Source organism: Sarcophilus harrisii, chromosome 2 (assembly GCF_902635505.1).
Source record: "Sarcophilus harrisii chromosome 2, mSarHar1.11, whole genome shotgun sequence".
In the NCBI taxonomy this organism is placed as follows: Eukaryota; Metazoa; Chordata; class Mammalia; order Dasyuromorphia; family Dasyuridae; genus Sarcophilus; species Sarcophilus harrisii.
In genome coordinates this window covers 616,158,474-616,178,326 of record NC_045427.1, presented here as the reverse complement: position 1 = coordinate 616,178,326, position 19,853 = coordinate 616,158,474, and the positions used below count along the sequence as shown (strand labels likewise).

The 19,853-nt window shown below is 43.3% G+C and overlaps 1 protein-coding gene across 3 annotated transcripts in view; it reads right to left on the bottom strand.

The window, feature by feature from the left end:
* Window positions 1–19,853, bottom strand: part of PTPN9 (protein tyrosine phosphatase non-receptor type 9) — a 62,258-nt gene that overhangs the window by 21,812 nt on the left and 20,593 nt on the right. For all 3 annotated transcript variants that reach the window (XM_031956571.1, XM_031956572.1, XM_031956573.1), the window contains 6 exons: window positions 16,299–16,442; window positions 15,096–15,185; window positions 14,312–14,436; window positions 7,566–7,671; window positions 1,419–1,529; window positions 15–343 (listed from right to left, as the gene is read on the bottom strand). In XM_031956571.1, coding sequence (XP_031812431.1) covers window positions 15–343; window positions 1,419–1,529; window positions 7,566–7,671; window positions 14,312–14,436; window positions 15,096–15,185; window positions 16,299–16,442 — 905 coding nt within the window. The remainder of the gene's footprint in view (window positions 1–14; window positions 344–1,418; window positions 1,530–7,565; window positions 7,672–14,311; window positions 14,437–15,095; window positions 15,186–16,298; window positions 16,443–19,853) is intronic.

The window sequence follows — 19,853 nt, the reverse complement described above, 5'->3', positions numbered from 1 at the left end:
ATCTCTCCACTCACATGGAGCAGTGGAAGGTGCCCACGGGGTTCTCTCGGCGAATGTCCTCATACTCTTCGTAAATGCCCCGCTTCTGCCGGTGGCTGAAGTGTTCCAGCAGCTCCACGATGGTCATGGCTTGGGGGCCCGGGACGTGCACCGAGTCACCATCCCCAGAGGGGGTGAGGGACAGTAAGATGATTTCATCAAGTGGGTCCAGGTGGCCATTCACTTGGGGGAGGAACTGGAAGTTCCAGCTGGAGAGGTCCAGCTTAATGTAGCCTCCCAGGCTTTCAGGAAGGCACTCCCGGGGCAGATGCTGGGTCAGCTCACTCGTCCTCATTATCTGAATCTGGACAGGCAGAAGGAGGAGGCAGTGAGAGGGACAAATAATGAATGAAGGAAGAATTCTGCTAACAAGGGAGCTGGGAAATGGGATTTAACTGAAACACAGGGAACACCAAGAAAGGAAATGGGGGGTCCCATCTGTCCTGTGACGTTTCCAGGCATGAGGCAGGAGGGCAGCATTTCTCTTAAGGAAAGTCCCGAGAAGAGTCCCTCCTCTCCCCAGTTTGCCCCGGCTGCGCCCAACAGAACCTCTCTCTCAGGTCCATACAGTTTGCATTTGTATATTTAGCTTTTTAAGGTTAAGAAGCATTTGGCTCAAAATCACCTTATTTCATCAATCAGTGCTTGACAGGCGAGTATTACAGGTACCAATGGTTACCTTCATTTAGAGGTAAGTTGGCTACTAAGTTATATGCAGTTAGGAAACGCCAGGCTCATTTTTGATTCTCAATCTCCTTCAAAACAAGATTAGCCTTTGGGGGCAAGATGATGCAGGAAAAATTCTGGGCTGAGGAGCAGAAGGTTTTGGCTCATTTCTGAGTCTGGTCATCTTTATCCTACCCAACTTTGGTCTTGACTCTTTTTCTCCCTACATCTCAGTATAATGGCTATAAAATGGGCATGGATGCTGCTCCTGCTTGTCCATGTCTAGTGTACCATGTGAAAAGGGAAGGAGGCCGGGTCACAAAAGCCTTCTGAATCCCTCTCTGAGTCACTGGGTTTCAAAGCATTCTGAGGGAAATTTTTGCTCACTAATCCTGGCACACGTGATCATCTTGTAAAGCAACAACCCCGCTTTGAAGTTTAAAAGTAGGATTGTTAGACCTGGAGAGGAAGGATTAAATGGCTACCAGAGACAGAAAGTGGAGTTTCCTGTTTCTAGGACCATTTTTCTTCAATTACATCATTTTTGTTAGATTTGGCTCCACACTGAAGGAGGGCACAGCAGCAAGTAAAAAAATTGGGGCAAGCAACCATCCCTCACCACCCCTGTCCCCCCACTTCCCTTCTCCAGCTGCAGGGGCTCCCCCTCCCGCAGGGGCTCCCCCTCCCGCACAGGCGCAGTCAGCCCTCCTTACCCTCTCGCGGACTTTGTCCTTCAGTAGGATACTGATGATGGAATAGGGCACTCGGAACCACATGGGCGCCCCTACAATCAACACCTTCTTCAGCCGAGCTGGGAAGGCTCCCTGTGGATGGCACACACAGGCATGTGGAAATGCAAAACACACTCCAATGAACAGAAAGAATAAGATGGAGCTTTCAACGATCTCAGCCCAGGACTCTGGTTTCTATCCCCCTTCGGGGTTCTCACCACCAGCAATCGAGAAAACAAGCAAGCATTTATTAAGCATCTACTGTGGGATGGACACTGGACTAGGCACTGGGGAATGTAAAGATAAAGTAAAATAGGTCCTGTTCTCAAAGGAGAGAACACATACACAGAGGTGCACACAAAACACGCTGTACATTCAAAGCATGTGTGAAACGGATGCAAAGTGACCTTGGAGTAGAAGGCACATGAGCAGCTGGGGGACCCCAAAAGGCTGAGGTGAACAGCCACAGAGGAAGGAAGCCAGAGACAGCCAGGTGCAAGGAAGGGTCAGACGGGAGGGAGGCTGCAGAGGAAAGGGAGAAGGGATTTGGCCCAGCTTGGATAGGGGAGGTTGGAGAGGAACACACTGAAGTCTCGGGCTCGGGTAACTGAAGGATGGGGATGCTCTCCACAGAAATAAGGATGATGAGAAGGAAGGCAGGTTTAGGGGGTACGAGGATGAGCTCTGACATTATTAAATGTGAGATGCAAACAGAAGTCGCCCACACACAGAAATAATAGCCAAGGCAGGTTGCTGACGAGGCCACAAGTGAAGGAACATGGCGGGAAAAGGAGAGGATGCAAGACGGAGCTTTGGGGGCTCCTACAATAAGGGGATAGAAAAAGTTTATAGCTTAGGTTCCAGCAGTAGCAGAGAAAAGCTACCTGGAAGGGAATTAGAATTATAAATGGGTTTACTTTAGAAAAATAATTGTATATTCTTAGTGCCTAGTTTCCCAATTTCTAGGTATAGAAAAAAAGAACGTTTGTAAGTAGTTTGTTGATCAAAACTTGTTCTGATATTTTTCATCAGCAGTTTGCAACCTATAAAATGAACAATTTTCTTAGAAGATATTTCTGTTCATCCAATTTTTTTTATTCCTATTATATAGTAGGATTAAAACTGAATTTAGAGCCAATGTGATTTGACACTGGATATTGAATTTCAAAATATTTTTCCCCTTAAAAACTGGGGGGGAAAAAACAATCAACCCTGCATAATGTTAGGACTTTTAATATGTGTAATAATATATAACAATAAACATCCACTTCAATTCAACAAATACATTCCACGTTTTGGGGACACAAAAATACATACATGTTCCCTGTCCAAGGGGAATCTAACTGGAAGGTGAAGGATGGATGGTGGAAGGTGCTATTAAATATACAGTATATATGCTAGAAAGTAGACTGTGTTGAGACAAAGGAGAGGTCTAAAAGGAGGACTACAGCAGCTGGAGGAGAGCTTTGCCCCATCAGCTAGCAGGAAATGCTGAGGAAGGTCATGGAGGAGATGTCAATATTTTCCATCAAAGGTGACATGGAAGAAGGGGTGTGTGTAAAAACACAGGATGGAGTGAGGGAAGGGAGTGGCCCAACCTTGCTAGACTATGAAACAGGGGCTAAAGGACAGATTTGAGAAAATAGACTGAAACATGGTCACTGAGATGGGTTAGAGAACACTTCTGGCTCTTGGTTCATGTTCTTCCCCTCCTACTTTGCCTCTTGAATCCCTTCCCATCTTTCAAATTCAGCTCAAATACCACTTTCTATCTTAACTTCCAAATCAAAAACAATCTTCCCTCTTTAGATTTCACAAGGCATTTTCTTTCACACTTTCTATCCAATTTATTGTGCTTGTTCCTCTCCTCTCCACACTCTCCTCCATAATATATATGCTGTATTTGGTGGTGTTAGTACAGCCAGCCAGGAAAAGGCTTTTTACCAAACCAGGGTGGGTTATGCGGTATCTTCTAGCCAATGATCTCCAAAGGCTGCAGGTGGCAGGACTCCAAGGGTGGGTGACCCATCAAGCAGAGGGTAGAAAGATGGATCACCTCCCACTCTCCTTGCAGTATCAATCCAGGGTCCTGTGTCCAACAAAACTATACCTTCTCTTTACCCCATAGCCTGTAGCCTCCCATAGCCCAGTGAGTTCCCAACCTCTCCTCATCTTCACCAGCCCAGGCAGTTAGAATCCTTAGGACCTGAACAGAGGACTTACATGGCCCCCTCTCGGCACTCATGCAATCATCACCTTTCAGTGACACTTCATGCAATTATCGGTGCTTGGTGAATTCTAGCCTATTCTATTGTAAAAGCCTCCTAAGTAGTTGGGAACGAGCAGGGGCAGCATCATCAGGGAACAATCAGAGAATAACAGGTTTAGGAATTCAAGGATAAGAGGCTAGTACAGTGTTTAAATGCTCTACGAAAGGTCAAGAACAAAAGCCAGAACAAGAGCTACGGCCTGGGAGGACAGAGCGAGATGGAAAGACCAGGGAATTATTTTAGAGAACAGGAAAATAGGTGGTTGGGCAGGGAAGTAGGAGAGGCAATTTGTGGAGCTAGAGGCCATGGGGCAGCGACAAGGGCGACCTTGTGATCCAACTAGTCACCTCGTGCTAGATCAATTCCAGCCACCACAGGCTTTTAGTTGTTATTGTTTTGAATAAAACAAAGTATTTGGCTCCAAACAGTTTTGCAGAGCTTTACTCTTTCATATGAATCCTTCAGTATTCTTAATGAGTGAGATTTTTTTCCCTATAATATAAAATCTGGCTGAAAATTTTGGCTCCCATCATTAAAATGGGTCTTTTCTAATTGATAAATGGTTAAAGAATATAAACAGTTGTTCAATAATCAAAACTATATATTGTCATATAAAAAAAAAAGGCGCCCTAAATCATTATCGATTATAGAAACGTAAATTAAAACAACTTTGGAATGTCATCTTACGCCTATCAGATTGACTAAAACGATAGATTCCTTCAGTTTGGGGAACGGCCAAACAAGTAGAGGTTGTTATGGAATACTACTGTGATGTAAGAAATATGCTGACTGATTTTGGAAAAACATGGACCTTTGAAGGAAGATGATACTATATATATTTATTTCTCTGGAAGTAGAGAGCATCTCATATATATATGTTTGTATTTATATTCATATGTGCATACTGATAGATATATCTGCATATTTTAAAGTGCTTAATAATAGCCTTCTGTAGGGCTGAGTGTGCTAGGAGGGAGAAAAAAATAAAAAGTGCACAATAGAGAACAAAAGAAAAATTAAAAGGAAGCATAGAAAATCAGGGTAACTTTGAAAATAATATGTAGTATTTATTCCATAATTTTTTTAAGTAAACAGTCTGAAATGAAAATGTATGGTTTTATATTGAATCCTCTTCTATATTCTGCTGTGTAGATGGAAATTTTTTTTCCCTCTTTTTGTGTGTAAGTTTAAAATGAATAATTAAAAAATATAGATATCTAACATAAAATAACTTGAAGTTAAACACCAAAACATAATTAGGTCCATGAATATAACCATTAAAAACTTTTTACATAAACACAAGAAGCCATAAATAAATGGAGAGAGCTGTTGTTCTCGATTTGATATCAGACTAACAAGGAGATGCTTTGCAGAAAAAGACAAAGTCACAAAATTCATTTGAAGAAACAGAAGAATCTTAGGGGAAGTGGGAAAAGAATGAAGGAATGGTGAAAATTGCCAAATTTCAAATGACACAAGAAAACATTAAATAGACTAAACAAAAAAACCCCAGAAATAATTTAAATATGGTAACCCTATATTCAATAAAGCTAAGAAGGCAAACTTCTTGGGGAAAGATTCCCTAATCAACAAAAACCATTAGGAAAAGCAGAAAGCAGTTTGAATTGCACAAGCATGTGACCTAAATATAAAGGTCACATTATAAAGACATTAGAGAACAGAAGGAAGTACTCTTCATAACCACAACTTCTAAATCCAACAAGGGGCAGAAAAAAAATCATAAAAGATGAGATAATTTTGAATGCATAAAACAAAAAAATCCTGCGTTTAAAAATATTCAAAAGAACTAGAATAGAAACTGCTGGTGGGGAGAAGAGGAAAAAAAAAAAAAAAACCAAACCACTTTTGCATCATATGTATCTGATCTTAAAATAAAAATGTGAGACCAAGAGTCATATCCCCAAAAGATAAGTAGTCATAGGAGATAAACTTTTTCAAAAGGAGAATTAAAAACTATGAACAACTTTATGGCACTAACAAGAACAATGCAATTTTTTTTTTTTTATTGAGGATTTATCAGTCACTTAAAAAAATTGGCAAAAATGATAAAATAACAAAACGTCAATGTTGGAGGGACTAGGGAGAAAGTGGCACATGAATTCAATACTGGTAGAGCTAATTGTTGTGGAAAATATTTAAAATTAGATTAAAAAATTACTAAATTGTTTATATTCTTTGAGCCAGAAATCCCATAATTGGGACCATACTCTGAAAGATTAGAGAATGTCCCCAAATAGACTAAAATATTTATAGGACCCCTTTTTGTGGTAGTAAAGAACTAGAATTCATTCAAACAGGAAACCGTCCACTCAAGAATGACTGAAAAGGTGGGGCAATGAGTATAACTGAATCTTGCTGGGCAGTAAAAAGTGGCAAACCTGAAAAATTCAGAGAAACATGGGAAGACCCATAAAAACCGATCAGTATGAAACGAGTAGAACCAGGAGAACCAAATGCACAATGCTTATATAATAATATAAATGTACATAATACTAAGAAGAACCCTTTGTCTTTGTCCTGGAAAAGAAATGAAGAAATATCACCCTCCTCTTGGCAGAAATGGGGAATAAGTGCTTTACCTTGCTAATACTAGTAGCTCAATTATGTTGTTTACCATGCGAACTGCTTTTGAGCAACCTTTCTCGGTAACAAAAGAGATTCAATATGGAGAGGGGGAGAGGCACCATATTTGGAAATGACAATGGAAAAGGCATTATTAAAATATTTCACACACCCCCCACCCCAGGAAGAAAATGGCTTAGTGCCTGGCTCCTAGTAAGTGTTAAATAAATGCTTGTGTCTTTCTTTTTCTTCTTTCCTTCCATCATATCCTATTAAGTTTCTCTTTGTACTTTCCAAAGATTTTTGGACAGTCAACTTCTTTTGGCTTTGCATTATGTTAAACTCTCTTGAATCAGCATCTGCTATAATTAGAAAGATGCCCAAAGATTATTCCATTCTTAGGATCTCTTCAGGAGAGCCCATCAGGGTAATCTCTTACCTCTCAGTTCTAGATACTGCATTTCTTTGTGGCTACCATAACAAAAGTCCTGCTTCAGAAATTATTTTCTCCCTAATGGGAAATTCAAATTTCTTCTAAGTCTGCTAGGTAGAAGGGGTAAAGAAAGGAAAGTCAATTTGCCTGTTTTCTTAAAGCAAAGGATTGCAAAATTATACCTTTTAAAAGCTATTCTTGTAAAGAAGTCATAGTCCTTTGGGCCAATTCTAAATATCTCAATCTTAATAATGCTTAAATCTTGCTTCTATGCAGTGACAATTGTTTTGATCAAAACTATGTTATATTTTAGATAAAAAAAACTAACAATCTGAAAAATTCTATTTAAACTTCAAAAATCTACCTTTGTTCGCTTAGAAATGCAGAGATTTGGGTCCTTTCCTAAAGTTGGGAACTGCATATCTTTGTGTTAAAAATCACAATAGTTTATATCAAACAGAAATCTTGCTCTGAGAGCATATGAGTAGCTTGTGCATTAACTTTTTTTTTCTTTCCCAACCACAGAGGAACTCCAAATATTAACAAGATGTAAAGTTGAAGGTAGAAAAACCATATTTCAAAACCTATGGTCTCAAAGTCATGTATTTCAAATAAATCTAGCTCAAATACTCAACTTGCCTGTGAAATCTTAGAAATACCGACTCAACTTATAAAGATCTTTTGGGAGAGATAAGGGGCCAGTCACCTTGTTCATCTCTTCACCTTCACCTAGCCACTTTGTCCTAAAAGCTCCCTAGGGAAGGGATATCTACCCTACTCTTTGGGAATCCAAAACAGAATGGAGGAGACGAGAGCCCGCCTGCATCCTTACGAGTTCCTTACCTTCAGGAGGTTTAGGACTTTCTTGCCAAGGTCTAGCTCGAAGTTGTTATAATTGGAACCCCCCATGTCGTAGATAAACACTAGTCCATTCCTTTGAGTTTCAAAACTGTAAGCCAACAAACAAACAAAGTGAGAAGATGAATGGGGTGAAACAAAGACATACACAGAAATGCGTGTCCAGAGATAGAAGTATATTGTTCTGCCTCCCTCACTCAGTCTTCTCAGGAGGCTGGGGGACTCCTTGTCAGGCGGGCGTGAAGGGTTCAGCTTGGACTAGACCAGATTACCAACAGAGTATGAACCAAAATGACTGCTTTCTTATAGAGATCGTCCCCATGATTTACCTTCGAAATGCACCGTAATCGTGAGCTCCAATCGGCCAGGCTGCCTCTAGAGATCACTGAATCAGAGATCTAAAATGAGAAGGGACCTCAGAGGGCACCGAGTCCTCACGCTGCAAATGGGGATGGGCGAGACAGAGGGAGGTAAAGGGCTCCGCAAGCAGAAGCATCCGAGAAGGGGTCCCGATCCGGACGCACCAATGTCCTTGCCCTGCATCCATCACAAGGCATCCAAGCAGAGCCCCAAGTGCCCAGATCCAAACTTGAGGGACCCTGTACACTGCCCGGGAGGATCTCAATTCTAGTGGCTAACTCTGAAACAGGAGCCTTGGGCTGCTTCCTGATCACAGGGGTTTTCACCTTCTGACATCTGAATGGAAAGGGAGCAAACACACCAAGTGCCTACAGACGGCACACAAACGTACAGGAAGAAACGGAAGGAGCTTGTGAAAGGGGCATATGTTGGCAGAAAGCCGCAATCTGCCCATTTTAGCTCTGAGAAAACTATACGGTCCTTCATTCCTTCCTGCACATGCACAGTCCGACTGTCCAGACCAGACAGGTCAGTTACTGGGCTGGATTCCCTCTCTGGCACACCTGAGCCAGATCCAGAGTTCTAACCTCCAAGGGATGCACAGGAGCACTTTATAGAGAATCAGGAGAAACAGGCTTTGGTCTCATCTCATGCATATTAGTTAGGAGAGCTTATGCAAGACATTTATCTTCTGGAACCTGCTTCCTCATCTACCAAATGAGGGCCCAGGCTCAAGTCCTTTCTTGCTTCGACATTCTCTAGTTGGTTAAAGAGTCTCCTGAATTTGTCTTTTTGAGTTGCCGTCTTTTCCAGATTCTAGAAATATGTTTTGCTTTATAGGTGCTCTCCAAGGCCATGTCAAGAGTCTGTATCTACTCACATTTAAAACAAAACAAAACACCAAAATACAAATGTCTCATATTAGAGACCTCAGAGCCATTTTGCTTCATGAGTCATGTTTCTTTAACTTTTTAATATAATCCTAGGGAAAAACACACACAGCAGAAATGGCATTTGAAAAGTCTCCAAGTGCAGAAGTGCTTACAAGTTTTTCCAAATGGTTTGGTTTCAAATTTCCCCTCTAGATCTTTATGCCTTTTAAAATATATGCACTCACATACACAAACACATGTACCCATACAAACACAGACACACATGCATACACATGCATATACAAACACATATGCACACAACAACTCGCTAAAATCATAGAGGCTAAATTGGTTCAAGGGAACTTTAGCAGAATTCTGGGGACATTTAACTGAGCCTGGGTACTTTTTGTCTATAAGGTCACACACTTCCAAATTCAAGGTAACAGGAGTCTCCTTTTCAGTAAAACATCCTGGAATTAACAGGAAGGATGCAAACAAACCCAGTCCCAAGAGAAAGCAGAAAGTGGGAAATCTAGGTAGGCACTGAACTGCTCAAGCTAAGCACCCAAGATCCACCCAGTTGAGCTCTGCATAAAAACATTAAGTAAATACAAATCAAACAGACATTGACCCTTACCAAGGGGAAGCTTTCCATTCCCAATAAAATAAACAAGGATCTCTCTGGCTTCCGGTCTTTTGGTTACAAAGCATGGAAATTAGTTGTGCAAAAATGGACTCTCACTTACCATTCGTTCATTCATTCACTCATCCATCACACATATTGAGTCCTTTCTATCCTCATTACCCTGGGTTACACACTAATAATGCCAGTACAAAGACCTATAACATGGGAGTTTAAGACTTAGCTAAGAAAACCAAGCAGAAAGAGATAAGAGATTAAATAACATCACAAAGGAGTAGTTAGTTGGTGCAGTGGGTAGAGCACCAGTCCTGAAGTCAGGAGGACCTGAGTTCAAATCTTATTTCAGACATTTAACACTTCCTAGCTGTGTGATCCTGGGCAAGTCACTTAATTCTAATTTCCTCAGCAAAAAAATAATGAATGAATAACATCACAAAGAAATACTTGGCAGTCAAGTGGCATATGTTTGTAAGTGTTGCAAGCTTCATAGATGTGGACAAATTTAAACTAGATCTTGAAGGGGAGATCAGCTTTGGATATAAAGGAAAAAGAAGCAGCTTAAGTGAAGGCATGGAAGTAAAACTCTATATGCATGTTTGGGGGTGACAATACACAAGCCCTTCAGGTTGGAAGGGAAGTTAAGTTGGGCAAACTGAAGCCAAATGAAAAATATAACTTTATTCCATAGAGAATGGACAGTCATCGGAGGTTTAAAAGCAGAGAAATGACAAAATGAAAACGTTTTAGAAAGATAAACAGGGTTGGGGGAAAAAACACGGGACCCTGATTATTTGGGTGATTTTGCATAAATAAGTCCCTCTAATTTCTCTGGGCCTCACTTTCCTCGCTGACCTGTAATTCCCATGATTCTATTAAATCAATTTATCCATCTGGAAAATGAAAGTCTGAGTCACTACACCAAGGATCCTAACCCCTTGTGAAAGCTGTCATAAAACTCTCCACTGTTCTTATATGAAGAAGGGCAAAATGCCACTTCTGGGAGAAGATGTGGAGCAGAATCCCTTCAAAAGAAGCAGATGTCTTTTTGAGAGCCTGCCTGGAAATCATTCAAAAAGGAAGAGTTGGGAAATTCCAAATTCCTTTTCTGAGAAAGAGAATGAGTCTGGAAGTAGTTGCACCAAACCTCTATCAAGTGAAGAGAAGCATTACCCTCCAAAGGAGCTAGGAAAATCACCAGCAGGAAGGAAACAAGCACTTACTAAGCACCTACTGTGCACCCCGAGGCACTGGGCTAAGTACTTCACAAATATGATCTCATCAGGACAGAAGGAGCCCAACTGTCCCCCTCATGTACCTAGCATCACCCCCATCCCTCTAATGAAACTTGCCTCTCCAAGATCACCAATGACCACTAAAGATCAAAGACAACTTGTAGTTACCTCCCAGTCTCTTCTTTCTACCCTTTCCATGTCTTCTAGATAATCCCTTCCAATAATCTTATCGACTCCCGTGACTTTAGCAGCTTACGTGGATCTCCACATCTGAGTCTGCATTCTCTCACAACTTTTAGATCCTCATTCTCAGCTGCATGTCTGAAACCAAAGTAACCACCTGCAGATTCCCCCAAAACCTATCTCCCTCTGATTTCCTCACTTCTATCCTTGACAATCGTTCCCCAGGTAATCCAGATTCTAAATCTCAGCAACCTGCTTTGTCCTGTCCTGTCCTCCCTCCCTTTCCACTTCTCTCCCTCTTCACTTGCTCACTGTACTCCTCATATCTAGTGTCAGTAGTGTTCATCAATCCTGAGCACTTTCAGTTCCAATGATCTTAAGATGGAGAGATCCATCTGCACCCAGAGAGAAAACTCAGGGGACTGAGTGTGAATTGCAACATAGTAATTCACCCTTTTTGTTGTTTGTCTGCATTTTGTTTTCTGTCTTTTTTTATCTGATTTTTCTTGTACAGCATAATAAATGTAGAAATAGGTATAGCAGAATTGCACATGTTTAACATAGATTAGATTACTTGGTTCTAGGAGAGGGGGTGAAAGGAGGGAAAAATGTGCAACACAAGGTTTTGCAAGGGTGAATGTTGAAAACTATCTTTGCATACCGTTTAATTTAAAAAAATTAGTTTAAAAAAATCCTGGATATTCACCTTGTCTTTAGTACCCACTCCCTCCTGCCATTACCCTCATTCAAGCTTTCAAAGTTCTCTTCTAGAACAATATAAGAGCTCCTTAAATGATCCTTTCATCTCTACTTTTAATATGTGCCAAATCATACTTCCCACTGCTACCAGAACAAATTTCCTAACCGCTCTGATCATTCTCTCCCCCAAAAAAACTTTCAATGGTGCTGATCATCTAGTAATTAAATATATTCCAAGCTCCTTAGGCCAGCATTCAAGACCCTCCATGATCTGGGTCTGATGGATTTGTGGCCTCATTCCCAACACTTCCTCTCAAAGAACTTTATACTCCATCCAATGTGGACTCAAATACCTACATGCCTTTGCTCATGCTCTTCCTCCCACCTAAAATGTAACATTATTATAGCCATCAACATTCAACCTGCCCTTTAAGATCCTGCTCAGATAACAGTTCTTCCATCAAATCTCCTCTCCTCCACCAGGAGTGAGGATCCTTCCCTCCTCTGAACGCCTGCAGAATTTTTTGGTGCCTCGGTATTGGAGCCGATTCATGCCATGTTGTGGGTAAGAAAAGCCAGGACATCCTCTTGACTGGATGTTTCAAGGCAGGACCATCTCTTGGTCACCTCCCCAAAGGGCCCCACGTACAGAGAGGGGTCAAGGAGGAGCAGAGATTAGAGCCTAACCTCAGGCCGCAGTCGTCAGCATCTCTGACCTTCACTGCATCTCAGCTCTGGACAAAAGGGCTACCAGAGGCAGTTCACTACGCAATCACAGTAATGTTCACTGAAGCTCCTGTGCGTGCACCTACACGGCCGCCCCGTCTCCTTTCCCCAAACACGAGGGGATCCTTAGTGGCTTTTTCGCTTTCTCCCAGAGCCCAGCCCCACGTCAGGATTTAACAGTTTGCTGAATGAAACTTTTAGAAAAGGTCCTGAGAAACAGGCACCAGAAATGAGAAGACCTGGAGTTCACTGGCAAACAAAGACAGAAAACACGACCTACTTTAAAAAAAAAAAAAAAAAAAAACCTGTATCCTCACATCAGTTCAATCACTGATGCACGCCGAATCTTTTATTGTTATCTTGCCTATCTCTGAACCTCAAAATGTTATTATGAAGGTCAATGAAACGGGAAAGCACTTTGGGGGGAAAAAAAAAACTTAAGTACTGTACAAATGCAAAGTAGCATCAATGTTATTCAATTAACGAGGATATTTGACCTCCTGGCTAGTTCTCCAAAAGCAGAACGTTTATTCATGATTAACGTTGCCAAGGTGACGTCTGTCCCTGGTAGAGAAAGGGCAAGTTGTGTGGAGGGTTGTCCAAGGCACAGGATGGGCAGAATCCTCTCTCTGTATAAATACCTCTGAATAAACAGAGGCAGGAAGATGGGAAACCAACACCTGTGTGTGTCTCCCTCCCCTGTATTTAGAACCTCAGGAAAGCAGGAAATTATCTAGGAGAAGGGTTCTTCACCTAAGGTTTATGAACTTGGTTTTTGGGGTTTGGGTTTTTTTTATCATTCTGATAACTGTATTTCAACATAATTAGTGTTCTCAGTATTCCTATGTATTTTACCTCTGTGGTTTAAAGAACATGATTCTGAGAAGGGGCCCATAGGCTTCCTTCCCCAGGTTGCTGCCAAAGGGCCTGTGACACATAAAAGATTTGAAGAATGCCTGATCTAGGACAACTCTTAGATGAAGAAACTGAGGCTCCGAGCCGACCCTGCAGGCTAGCAGCCAGGCTGGAAGAAAAACCAGAGTTCTTAAATCTCTGTCTAGCAACCTCCCTACCAAAGAATGTTGTTACAGAACCTTTAACAGAGCCTGGAGAATAAAGACACGGAACCTACCCACACCAGTGGAGTTTAAGCTAGCTCGAAGGGGCAGATTGCACCATGTCTCACATAGCTCCTAGCACAAAACTGGGCAGATTGAACGAAGAGCTCATCTCAAGAGCTGGAAGGGACCCCAGAGGCCAACTACGGCAGCTCCCTCTCAAAAACCCCAAGGACTCCAATGCTGGGAACTTATCACTTCTCCAACCAAGCCTATTCACTTCTGGACAGCTCTAAGCATCAGGAAAGTTTTCCTTAAGTTGAACTAAAATATGGCTCTTCATGTCCTCCATTCATTGCTCAGAGTTCTGACTTCTGCCTTCCAACCACACAAGTCTAGCTTCTTGGATGTTTGACAGCAGTTACTGTGGTCCCTTCAAGTCTTTCCTCAGTTCCTCTGGTAGAGTCTCAGATGCTGTGCTGGGAGTGCCCTTCACAACTTCATACTGATCAGCTTCCTATTGAATTAAATTCAATAATCCAAAAGTACTGCGGCAAGGACAAGAATATGGATGATCTCGAACCTCCTTGGCTCTGGGCGCTACTCTTCTATTATGGAAGCTAAGACTGCATTAGCTTCTCTAGCTGACCCATCACATTACTGACTCATACTTGGTTTTCAGTTTTCAAGAACCATCATCCTTTCCCCCACCACAATCTTTTTCAGACAAACTATCGCTTAGTTATGTCTTCTCTCTCCCATCTTGTAATTGTATGGGATATTTTCAACCCAATTATAGAATTTTAAATTTACCATTATTAAATAACATCTTAAATTCAGACCAATGTTCCATTCCAGGTACATTATAGCTGCTAGTAAAGACAGTTGTAGGGAATTAAGGACTTGCCAGTGATTAGCAGCAGTCTGTAAATATAAGACACATTTCCCCATGGCTCACCTGTCCATCGCTCTGTCCAACAAGTAAAAGAGAGCCTGGAGCACCACATGTTGGGAGGACTTGTGAGGATGATGTAACTTAGCAGTGAAGAGGGCGATGGAGGCTCCTGAGGGATCCCGAGTATTCTGGAAGGAAATGAGAAGAGATGCTGAGGAATCCAATCAGGGCCCCACAAAAGTCATTGTGAGGGCTCATTCTGGAGAGATTCTGGCCAAATACAGCGCCTTGACCCGTACCAGCTCTTTCAGAAAGAAAGAAAACTATTTGCTGTGATTTCCCTTCCATGCAACGGAGGTCTGAGTCTTTCCTATGCTGTTCACTTGATGGATGGCATCAGGGCTACAATGTTTTTGCCCATTTGCCTCTGTCTTTGACAGTGGACACAGACCTGCTCTCACCAAGTTCCCTCCCCAACCCCAAGGAGAACGGAAAGGAGAGACAATATATAGTAGGAAGGTAAAGGACTCCAGATCTGCATCAGGTTTGAGACGCCGTCTACCTGAGCAGGAAGACATTTCTGCCCAGGAGGCAGAGCAGGGCTAGAGTAAGCTCCTGAGAAATACCACCCCGCGGCTTCATGGAAAACCAGTGGCCAGTTAGAGTTGGGGGAAGAGAAGCAACTCATTCTGCGGTCACTCCCCGCAGAATTCAGCCAGCAAGCCCAACACTCCGCTGTTCTCACATCTCAAGGAATCCCATTTCTATTAACTACAAAAAAGCCCATGTCTGTTCACACAGCAACTTCTAGTCACTCAGGACAAAAGCCCAGGGCCCCAGCACTCACTAGGATAGTGAATTTCCCACTGAGGATTTCGGAACGGAGGGGGTCCTCATGAGGTCTCAGCTTGACGATTCCTTCTTTTCGCCGCATTTCCTAAAGAAGCAGCATAATACACTGAGCATATCATATCCAACAGTTAAATGTAGCATTACTTCCCTAGTAAGCCACTTGCTAAATCCTCTTGCTGCTAGGCAAGATGGATGATTCGGGGGCTCAAAGTCCTGAGGTAAAGTGGCCTTGGCCAAAGCAGCAGGAACCCCAATCCTTCACATTCTAAGGTCCATTCATCTAAGACATATGGCAGGCTGGCAGAACTTCTTTTGTACTGTTCCCTCTAAGGGGCAATCTGAGGCACTCTGGATCACTGCCCTCAAATACTCAGTCTCTAGTCCTAGGACAACAGGCTGACCAATAAGTCAACATACGTCCTCCCAAGCCTCATGCCAATTCTGTCTATGACAAAAATCCCCCTGAATTCAGCAAACATTTTGGGCACTTTGCCAGAATACTTTTATAACCCCAGAGTGACAATCTCTGTGTTTCTCTGAAGGGGATTTCCTTTGGAAATTATTTTTGTGTGTATTGTGTGCTGAAAAACCAGATCTGCAGAAAAGGAGACTTTACAAAAATGAAATAAAACTTTTTTTTTTTCATAAATGGGGTGGTTCTATCAGAATCCAGGGACCGTGTCAGCATCTTCTAAAAAAGAGAGAGCAGTTAACTAAGAAGCTGATGGAATGGTATTCATTTCAAGGTCAAGTCTGGCAGAGCCAAGGCAATGAATTGGACTAGAGCAGCTGTTCTCTCCTGAGGCAAAAGCGCCTCTTCCCGATTCCCCCACTAAGATCAGCATTAATCTAAGAGATGGCAGGTTTCTGAAAGGTCTCACTCCTAGAAGAACTCTTTAAGAATTCAGGGAGGCACAGGGTAGGTGAACCCACCCAAAAAGTCAGCAGGGAGCTTCAGAACCCAAACTCAGAGAGACCACCATCCACCACAACGGTGGAGACTTAAGAGATGGTACTGTTTTGACCTATGTGGTTTGAATCAGAAACATCCTCTTCCTATACCCTCCCTTTCCACACCGGCCCAATATTTAGGCAATAAACCCAACAGCATAATCCCCTCCCCAGGAGGAAGTGGGACATGGCTAAGCTGTATCCAGCCCACTCCCGGTCTGGGACAGTTAAATCCGCAAGCACATACCCTGTAGGCGTGGAACAATTCAATAGCCCGGAGGACATCAAACTTTCTGGCCATGAGAAACCTGACAGCCAGGTTCCAAGAGAGCGGAGACACATTGTACTGAACTGTCCACTTGTTAATCTCCTCCAGAAACTGCTTGGTGGCCTATTGGACAGAGAAAGAGAACAAAAGACAAGTAGTTAACAAAAAGGATCATGTGTGTTAGAAAAGAAACAAACAAAACAAACGCTGGTCCCAATCAGATAAGGAAGCGAGGAATTTAAGCCCCAAGGCCTCGCTCAGGAGATGGAGAAATCACAGGATGGCACCTGCCTGCTGCCCACAAAGCAGGGCTGGGGCGTAGACCAAGGGAGGGGGAAAGAATGCAGCTGCGGACCCGGCTGGGCAAAGGGAAAGAGAAGGGGTAAAATGAGGGTTACCAGGCCCGAGGAGCTGCACAGTCCAGGGCTCTTCAGGCCCGGCAGCCAGTGAGAAATGAGCTGCTGCTCTGAGGGTCACGGAGACCAGCAGGATCATTGGGAATCCAGAGCCTCAAACACCAACTGACCAATGAGACTGTGTGTTAGAAATGCACGGGCAGCCCCCACAGGCGTGTGTACATGTACACACACACACACACACACACACACACATAGAGCAGTTATAAAAGGTTCTACTTTCAGGGTTGGAGTCCAATTCTGTGGTAAATTTCCTCAACATCTATTACGTGTACAACAGAATCCGCTTACATGTGTTTAGAACTTTTCCTACAACAGTTACAAGGTACTTTTCTTAGGGTTTCCAAAGGAGGCAGAAAATACAAGGATCCCCTGCTGCCCCCACATATACACAAAACACTTTTGGAATGGGCAGATGAATAGGGATAAGGCCATTTCTCATTTGGAAAAAAGGGACGGGGGGGAAGATATTTTTCCAGCATTTCCCCTCTAGGATCACGGATTTGGATGTAGAAGGAATCTGCCCTTCAGAGAAGGGAGCTGAGACAGGTAGGTGCTATGTCCTTTTCCAAGGTCACACAAGTGTCCAAGGAAGGATTGAAACTCAGTTTTACCAACTCCAAGTTCAGGGCTCTGTCCATGGGGCCAGAGCCTTGCTGCCTATAATTAGTCATATCCAAAAGCTGAACTGGAGAAGACAAGGGGAAATTTTCCCTTATTGGAGGTTTTTAAGGGAAGGCTCAGTGAGCTTGTCAGGGAATAAACATTTATTAAGTACCCACTCCGTACCAGACAGGGTGCCGAATATTTAATATCGACTCATTTGATCCTCACACAACTTTGGGAGAGACACTATCATTATCCCCTTTTATAAGTGAGAAAACTGAGGCAGATATTAAGCAACTTGCTTAAAGTGTTTGAGGCTAGATTTGAACTTAGGATTTCCTCATTCCAGACGCAGCGCTCTGAACACTGTATGTCCACTAGAGGCCTCGTGTGGGTAGGAATTCTTTCAGGTAGGAGTTGGACTAGACAGGCCTTTCCGCTCTGGGACAGTATTTTGAAATATTTTCCCCTTTGTTCTGTGCACCCATCGATGGCCCAGCTTCCAGCACAGAGGAGGATTTTACTAGACCCTTCTTGAACCACGTTCACCTCCCACTCCTCCTGACCAAGGCAGCCCATCCCCTGCCAGCCGGCCGGGCACGTGGCACCAGGTGAGTCTGGGCCCAGCAGGTGGGCAGCTTCGTTCCCCACTGAAAGCGCCTTCGTGGAGGAGATGGTGATGAGGAGGGCTCCACAGGGAGGTCCTGGACGCTGCCAAAGAGTGAGCCGTTATCATGGCTGCACGTAGCTGCATTTCAGACGGAGCCACAGAACCGTCATGGGGCCATTCCTCCGGCTGCTACGGAAGGGACAGGTAAGAGGCGTGTGATGGGCGGCAATGCCCTGGACCCCTAGGAAGTTTCTCCACCGCGGCACCCGAAGGGACTCTGACACTAAACAAGAGCACTGAACTTCTGTTGGCATCAAAGGTATCAGCACAATCCTGCAAGAGAAGCAAGGTAAGGACTCTTGCCTCTGTCTGACAGATGAGAACAAAACTCAGGTAACCTGATTCCTCCCACACCAAAAGGCCATGAGCTTTCCACCACACTCTGCCTCAAGCATGCACCCAAAGCCAAGGGATTCACCAGAGAGCAGCTCCTGGCTGCTGAGCCCTGCCACCCCAAGTCGCAATCGGAGGCACTTGGCAGGTGAGAGGCAATGGGGAAGGAGAACCTGGCTTCTAAGGCATCCCAAGGAGGCTCCCTGAAGCCCAACAGGCTACGGAATTTAACAAGCCAACATAAGGAATTGGGCCAAAAATCACAGAGAGGGCTGAGAAAGAAAGGCCATTGGGAAAAGCTTTCAGACTGTCCATCACTGGGGGCAAGAACCAGGGAAGTCCAATGCAGAGAAATGGGTCTCAGAAAGACAGCAAGGCTAAACTTGAGATGCTCCTGGAGAAAACCACAGTCATTAGGAAGCCACATCAGAGCTGGCAGGAGTAAATGAAACCCTTCTGGGCTAGGCCAGCAGCTCTCTCCTCCATGTTCTTCACTTACTCAACAAAAATCCCAATCTGGATGGGATCTTTTCTAAGGTTCTTGGGACCAAGTGGAGGAATAAGAAAGCTGGAGTAGGATCCCATGGTGTGGCAAGGGTCCTGGCAAGCCCTTTCAGCTCAGTCCCAGTCCTCGCCTTAGGCAAATACCCCACAAAAATCATAAATCACTGATGCTTGTGCAGGGGAGGGTGGGTGCAGGGGAGGGTCCCACCCCTCACTCCTCCTCCAAAGTGAGCTGTGACAGCCATCTTTTCCACATCAATTCCTCCTGGGGTCAGCATGTCCTACAGCTCTACAATGCAAGGGCCTCGAGCTGACCTCTGCCCCCCTGCTGGCCAGGATGTTATTCTTGGCTTGGAGCACGGGAACAAATCCTTCTGGTTTGGTCTGCCCGCCCAAGCCCGAGTCTGTTCTGTACTGTAAACAGCAGTGGGACATTTACAAGGACAGATACCTGCCCCATCCAGCCCTGATGGAAGGAATCTCGGGGTTCTTCCTTGTGCTCTCACCCCCGTGGGGCATCCAGAAAAAGTCTGGGCGGGAAAGAGAATGGCCATTCCCATTATTAACAGGCCTAGCTTCATGACACAGTAGAAAGTGTGAGATGCATATCCAGGAAAACACGAGATCAAATCCACACTTATTAACTGTGGGATAATAGACAAGTCACTTAACAACTCTGTCAGCCTTGTTTCCTCATCCGTAAAACAGGGATATTGACAGCACTTAACTTCTAGGTTGTTGTAAGGATCAAATGGGATATATATATATATATATGTGTATGTGTATATATATATATATATATATATATATATATATATATATAAAACTTTTTTTTTTTGTTGAGGCAATTGGGATTAAGTGACTTGCCCAGGGTCACACACATAGGATATTTTTAAAGGTTTTGCAAAAAAAAAAAAAAAAACAAAACAAAACTTTAAAAGCATTTTATGTAAATGTTGATTATTAATAACTCAGCAAGATAGGACCATTATCATTTGGCAAATG